This window comes from Dipodomys ordii, unplaced genomic scaffold, assembly GCF_000151885.1.
Source record: "Dipodomys ordii isolate 6190 unplaced genomic scaffold, Dord_2.0 Scaffold7, whole genome shotgun sequence".
Taxonomy (NCBI): Eukaryota; Metazoa; Chordata; class Mammalia; order Rodentia; family Heteromyidae; genus Dipodomys; species Dipodomys ordii.
Genome location: NW_012267223.1, coordinates 22,248,431 through 22,256,170, shown reverse-complemented (window position 1 = coordinate 22,256,170; position 7,740 = coordinate 22,248,431). Strand labels below are relative to the sequence as shown.

The 7,740-nt window shown below is 41.3% G+C and overlaps 1 protein-coding gene across 1 annotated transcript in view; it reads right to left on the bottom strand.

Moving 5' to 3' along the window:
- Positions 1 to 964: 964 nt before the first annotated feature.
- Positions 965 to 7,740, bottom strand: part of LOC106002435 (keratin-associated protein 9-1-like) — an 8,456-nt gene continuing 1,680 nt past the window's right edge. The window contains exon 2 of the mRNA XM_013037316.1: positions 965 to 1,638. Coding sequence (XP_012892770.1) covers positions 965 to 1,638 — 674 coding nt within the window. The remainder of the gene's footprint in view (positions 1,639 to 7,740) is intronic.

Here is a 7,740-nt window from a genome sequence, read left to right as displayed (position 1 = left end):
AGAAGAAGAAGAAGAAGAAGAAGAAGAAGAAGAAGAAGAAGAAGAAGAAGAAGAAGAAGAAGAAGAAGAAGAAGAAGAAGAAGAAGAAGAAAGTAAGAAGAAGAAATGTCTTCACAGGTTCACAGGCTCATGTGTTCCATGTTTGGATCCCAGTTGGGAGGTTCTAGAATCTTTGGGAGATGAAGAAATGGGCTATTAGTTGCATGCCTATGCCTATGAAGATTATGTATGGCTCAAGTTCCATTTTTGCTCTGCTTTCTGTCCACCATGAGCACCCAGACATCCTCTTGAACTCAGGACATTCTTCCCAAGTCTGTGGATCTAAGCAACCATGGATGGACCCTCTGAAACCATAAGCTTAATAAATCTTTCTGCCTGTAAGATGTCTTACAGGTATTTTAGCCACAGCAATGAAAGACAGTCTGACTAATGCACTAAATTTGGGACAATGATGTGACTTAGATGAGATAATAATGTGAAATGTAGAGCAAGTACATTAACAAACAAACCACCACTGAGGGGTAATGTAGTGAAGATTTTAATAGCAAGTCAAGAGACAGTGATCTTTCAACAAGGGAGACAATACAAGGTTTCATGTAAAAGCCACAAGAGGAGTCAGGAAAGTGATGAGTATTTGGAAACAACATGACAGGTTTTTGGCATTGCAAAGATACAATTAGATTATTGAGTTTCTGCTTTCCTTCTTTTTTTTAACTTCTTCCTGTAAAAGGCAATCATCACTTTTCCAAGGCTAAAACCAACAAATCCAGGTTGAATGAAGAGTGGATAGGAACATGTTCTGAGCAACCTCAAAGATCTGTTCACAAGGAGATGACTGGAAGTTTGATGACAGTGTGTATCTGATAGGCAGAGACAGGGCAGTGAGTTTCCCACAGTGTGAGTATCAAGCAGGTCTGAGAGTGGAAGGTTATTCTAGGCAGGTAGTGGGTCTGTGATGAGTTGATCAACAGCTACAGGGCTGGCAGCAGCTGGATCCACAGCCCTGGGACAGACAACCAGGCACACGGACACATGTGGGGTAGTAGCAGGTTCTTGTGCAGTACACAGGTCCCGAGCAAACTGGCTGGCAGCAGCTGGACTGACCGCAAGGCTGGCAGCAGCTAGACTCACAGCAGCTGGGCTGGCAGCAGGGCTGGCAGCAGCTAGACTCGCAGCAGCGAGGCTGGCAGCAGGGCTGGCAGCAGCTAGACTCACAACAGCTGGGCTGGCAGCAGGGCTGGCAGCAGCTAGACTCACAGCAGCTGGGCTGGCAGCAGCTAGACTCACAGCAGCTGGGCTGGCAGCAGCTAGACACACAGCAGCAGGGCTGGCAGCAGGGTCTGCTGCAGCAGCTGGTCACACAGGTGGGTCTGAAGCGGGTTGTGCAGCAGGTAGTTTGACAGCAGGGCTGGCAGCAGCTGGAGCTGCCGCAGCTGGGCTGGCAGCAGGGCTGGCAGCAGCTGGTCACGCAGGTGGGTCTCCAGCAGGTGGTTCTGCAGCAGGTGGTCCTGCAGCAGGTGGGCTGGCAGCAAGGGGAGCAGCAGTTGGTCATGGTAGCAGGTGTGGAGAATGGGCTTCTGTTCCCAGAGGAGATTCCCAGATTCTGAGAGCTTCTTTGATTCTGAGGGGTTATATATACTGGCAGGTGGAGAGAGGAATCTGCAGGGCTTTTCCTTGTTTTTTGTTTTTCATGGCTTATAAGGAAATGGACTGGGGAGGAAATTGTTCCTTAGGTACTAGATATCATTTGAAATGCATGCTTTAAGCATTTAATTGTGGATAACTCATTGGAATATTTGTAGAAATCATCAACTTTGTTCCTGCTCTGATCTTCGTCTAATCATATGATGCTTTCTGTAGCAACTTCCCTTTCCTCAAATTGGTCCTTTGGCTGTATGGGACTGGGTGTGTCTGTCTGTGCAGAGGTCTATGATGCTGACATGTTCACAGAGCTGAAACTATGATCATGTCCACATCTGTTTACCAGAAAAATCTACTTATTCAAGACTACAATAGACAGGTTTTTTTCTGCAGCAAACACTGTACATGTTATGAGACTTTTGTCAAAAACTACATGGGTAGGGAATGGCTGACATAATCTTTTCTCCATATACAAGTTAGCATCAAAGCCTGGGGATATAGGCAGAAGTCAGACACAGTAGTTCAGAAAGCATCCATCATTTTAAATCCTAAATCTGTTCCCCAGCAAAATAGAGAAGTACAGAAGGAACACTCTCAACCTACACACAGTTTTTCTGTAATCATACACGACGTGACAATTCCTTAGATTACTTTGATTTTGAAGAAATGGAGCATAATATATGTTGAGCGAAGGACATTCATATTTATCCATCTATCTATCCATCTATCAACCTATCTATATCTTAATCAACTATGAGCAAAGATTTTCACTCATGTCAAGAAATAGTATTCCTATACCCTAGTAGCTTGCTTTCCTCCTCCTCCTCTTCCTCCTTTTTTCATCTTGGTTTTCTTCCTTCTTTTTTTCTTCTTTCTTTTTTTTTCATTTTGCTGGTCCTTGAGCTTGAACTCTGGGACTGGGCACTGTCCATGAGCTTCTTTTGCTCAAGGCTAGCACTCTACCACTTGAACCACAGCGTCATTTCCAGCTTTTTCTGAGTAGTTTATTGGAGATAAGAGTCTCATGGACCTTCATGCTTGTGCTGGCTTCAAACCTCAATCCTCAGTCTCAACCTCCTGAGTAGCTAGGATTACAAGCATGAGCCACCAGAGCCTGGCTTCTAGTAGCTTTCTTATGTTTTTCTTTATGACTCTTTCTCTTCTTCCCCAAAGCAATTATTATAATGATGTGTATATTGCAGTTTTGCAGATTTTCAAACCCATCCAAAATGAAATGAGATAGCATATATTTTTGGATATCCTTGGGTCAAAATTATGTTTGGGAACTTTACTGAATTTATTGCACATGGGCTTCTTCCCTGTCCATTTCAATGGATATTTTCTTGCCTTTAGATGATGAGAACATAATTTATTAATATGTCTGTCTCTTCTTGATGGACATTTTCCATCATTAAGGCTTCTGTGAATCATACTCATGAATAATTTTTGTTCCACATGCCTCCCTGTGCAATGCATTCTTGGAGTTAAATCTGTGATTTATAAAATTGTGAGTATGGCTTACATTACTAGACAGTTCCATACCTTTTTAAAGTTACAATAACATATACAACTTATTATAGTCATTACTTTACATCTGGCAAATCATTTATGTTCACAATGGGATTTTAGTAAAAATTTAAAAACATTTATTTTGTATGAACTCATTTGACTTTAATTTAAACTACTCTGAAGACTAATGCATTGAACTTTCATATGGTCATAGAATTCTTACTGTTTTCTTTCATGAAGTTCTGACCATGCCTTAATTTTTTTTTTCTGCTGCATTGCCTGTCTTTTTCTTATTTTACCATGGAGGTTCTTTACATAGTCTTGTTTAGCCTGACTTTATACTTGATAGTGTACTTTCCTATACTGAGGGTATCTCCCGCCTAACTTTAATGTTATACGGTCAATAAATCTTTTACATAACTTTAAAATCCCATTTTTTTGTGTAATGAATTGGTTATGGTTTAAAGCAGTGTTGGTAATGTCCTACATTAAATCTTAGAAATGCTATTGCCTTACTATTGACTTTTATGTATACAGTATTCCTGAAGTTGGTTTGCATCTGATATTAGGTAGGGGTCACATATCTCTTCTCTCAGGTAGAGCCAGTTGTCCTGGCACCACTGAAAAAAATCCAACCTTCCCCCAACCTGATCTCGTGTCTGTTTTGTTGCCCAGTCAAGTGATCTCGTGTGAGTGGCTGTCTTTCTCACCTATGATTTCTATGCTGACTAAACCTATTGTGAAGAAAGAAGTAACAAAAGCTGACCTTGCCTAGTTTTGCATCTTCTTTCATTCAGACCTTTTTTCACAATTTTTAAAAATATTTTTTGGGGGGGTCCTGTCGTGGGGCCTGAACTCTGGGCCTGGGCGCTGTCCCTCAGCTCTTCAGCTCAAGGCTAGCGCTCTACCACTTGAGCCACAGCGCCACTTCCGGCTTTTTTCTTTTTTCTTTTGTGGTGCTGAGAAATCGAACCTGGGGCCTGATGCATGCAAGGCAAGCGCACTACCACTGAGCCACCTTCCCAGCCCTAATGAGTATGTTTCTTTTTTCTTTTTTTTGGGGGGGGCGGTCTTGGGGCCTGAACTCTGGGCCTGGGCGCTGTCCCTCAGCTCTTCAGCTCAAGGCTAGCGCTCTACCACTTGAGCCACAGCGCCACTTCTGGCTTTTTTCTTTGTGCTTATGTGGTGCTGAGGAATCGAACCCAGGGCCTCTGGCATGCGAGGCAAGTGATCTACCACTGAGCCACCTTTCCAACCTAAAAATATTTTTTAAATTTAATTTTATTGTAAAATGCTATACAGAGGTTTTACGTTTCTTGTCAAGCATTGTTACCCCCTCCTTTGTTTTTCTCCTACTATCTCTTCCCTCCCCACCTTACTCACTCCCCCCCCAATGGAAGTTATAAAGTTCATTTTCAACATAGTGTCTTGTGAATCTCATTGTTGCAATGGTTCATCCTGTCTCCTTGTTTCAGCATTTTGTTATTCTCCTTCTCCTCCCCAAATTAGATAAATGTATACACAAGATGCAAGGTACCAAAATCAAATACAGTGATAATAGGGATATACCATAGGGGGAAGAACATACAAAAGAAACAAAAAAATCACATAGTACATTAGAAACAACAACAACAAAGAAAGGCCTCTTGTGTCCATATCTTGGGGTTCATTTTGCTTAGCATCATCTTACATGGTCATATGTACAAAGCTTTTCTGCTTATCTGGAAAGACTGTCCTAGATGTAGGAAACCATGGGACCTATATTTCTTTGGATGTGGCTTAGTTCACTTAATATGACTTTTTCCAAATCTTTGCATTTCCTAACAAATGGAGTGGTATCATTCTTTCTGATGGAAGCATAGAATTCCACTATATATATGTATATATATATATATATCACATTTTCTTGATCCATTCTACTGAGGGGCATGTCTGAACTTGATGTTGCTGCGATCTCCTCTTCAGGGCTGTTTCATAAGTCATGAAGTTAAACTATATTGCACATTTGGAGCTAGGAGTCTAAAATGGTTTGTGTTTGAAGGACAAAAGGCCCTAATTAAAATCTAAGAGTAAAATTTCTGAGATCTGTATTCAAGAGAGAATTCTAAGGAGTCATCTCTCATACTCAGTAGGTCCTTGACTATACCTTGGCTCAAAATATGCAGCTTTAAGTGGGAAGGGATGCTGAAGGAAAGTCAAGTTAGGAAGCTTGGATTAACCAAAAGCATCAATAAATGTCAATCATGTGCAGCCAAAAACTGCACAAGCCATTGTGTCTGCTGCCTCCAACTCCATGCGAGATCCATTCTAAACTCTGGCCTTTGGGATACTTATTCTTTCCAATTCCCTGACCTGCTTCCTTAAAGTGAAAATAAACACATCTCTGAGTTTATTTGTCTCTTTTGGAAAAGTTTTAAAGGAGCTGTAGGTATGTATCTCAGAGGACCAACCATCCCCTGAAGCTCAGTCCTTCCAGGTAGGTGCATATCTAGAACTTTCTTATTTCTTGAGGTGGTTCTAGTCATTTGCTTATTTATTGAAGGAGAGATCTCCCACTTTCCTTTAGCAGTATTGGCTTTAACAATCACCACATATTTGAGTTCTCTGCTGCTGTTTATTTTCTTCTTCAAAATTTCTGGTATTTTGCTTATTTGTGTACCAGACTCATACCTACCAAGGTTCTAGTGGCTCCTAGTCTTTTGTGTGTGTGTCTCTTCACATTTGTGTTCAATCCAAAAATCTAGACCTTTCATTTTTTCCTAAGTTGATTGGTCTGTCTCTCTCCAAACTCTGGAATCTATTTTGAACCTTCTGGTGGTCCAGAGAATGTGTCATTATTTAATTTCTCGAACTAGCATTTTTGATCTAAGAACAAAATGATTTCTCAAAATCCACATACATATGAAGTTTGACTCATGTTTCACAGGACATGACCACATCTTTATGGTCACTGGTATTAGTGGTCAGAAGAATGAGGATCTTAAGAAGGCTACTTTTGTGACATAAACAGATCTCCTAGATCTGTTTACCTCAAATTCCTAGAATAATGGTGGGAATACAGGAGAGGATCAACAATATTTAATGAGCCGGCTCAGTGGTGCAAGTCTTCCAATCCCAAGTATGGTAGAAGTGGGGAGAAAATGCAAGTGGATGTTGAGTACAAGGCTAGGCTGAGCAAAAGTATAGACGAGCTCCTGTATCATAAACAAAACAAAAGGCACTGGCTGAGGCATAGCTCTTCTCTAACATGCATAGGACAAGGGGCTCAATCCACAGCACTGTGCAAAAACAGAAAAGAAAGTGAATGATTGCACCAGTGGCTGGAAAAAGACCATATAACATTGGTGTGAATTACATCATTTACTAGGTTGATAAAAATGCTGTTCTTAAACCATGAGTTGTAGTTACCAAGTTGTGGGGAATGAATCAAGAGGAATTAGGAGGGTATTTTTGGTTGTTGTTGTTGTTTGTTTTTGTCAGTTGTGAGGCTTGAACTCAGGGCCTGGGCACTGTCTCTGAGTTCTTTATGCTTAAGGCTGGTGTTCTACCACCTTGAGCCACAGTGCCATTTCCAGTTTTCTGTTAGCTAATTGGAGATACTGGTTTCACAGACTTTCCTGCCTGGGCTGGCTTTGAACCATCCTCAGATCTCAGATCATGAGTAGCTAGGAGTACAGGCCTGAGCCACCACCAGTGCCTGGCTGAGAGGAATTTTCTGAATTGGAAGTGATCTGAAAATGTAAGGAATTGCTGACACCGTAAGAGAACAGCCTGAAGTGTACAACCTTCCAGTAATCTGCTACCACTATGATTTCCACTTAAGCTAAACTGTTTCTGAACATCAGACTTGAATCCTAATGCCTAGACCCTTGACCTGATCCTGTCCATCTTTAGCTGTGTGGCATGCTGTTGTTCATTTAACTTGTGCTATGTCTCCCTAGATTGGGATCTGATGTGGTTTAGATCAGATCTCATGAAATGGGATCATAGAAATAAAGCAAAACATAATAAGGGAGTAAGTGCAGTATAAAGTTTATTAGGAAAACAAGACAATAGCATTTTTGTTTACTTTTTTGCTAGAGAGAGGATACAAAGGTGTCAGGAAAGGGTCTGAAGAGGAATGATAAAAATAACAAGTGGGTTGAAAGAAAATGGCAAGTTTTAGACCTTGCAAAGATCTGATAATGTAGTTTTGAGGGTTTGCTTTCTTTCTCTCTCTTTCTTTCTTTCTTTCTTTCTCGCTCTCTCTCTCTTCCTTCCTTCCTTCCGTCTTTCTTCCATCTTAATTTAAAGAGAGAGTAATCAGTTTTTCCAGGTGAAGACCATGAATCCAGGTCTTGCTTGGTGTCACCAAGTAGCAACTAAACAAAGATCAGCTTGCTGCCCACACTCACAAATCTGTTCACAGGGAGATTGGCAGTTTGATGAGTGTTGCATACAATTAGGACAAAAAAATGTGATGATCCTGGCATGGTTTTTGGTAAGTCTGAGAGTAGAAGGTTATTCTAGGCAGGTAGTGGGTCTGTGATGAGTTGATCAACAGCTACAGGGCTGGCAGCAGCTGGATCCACAGCCCTGGGACAGACAACC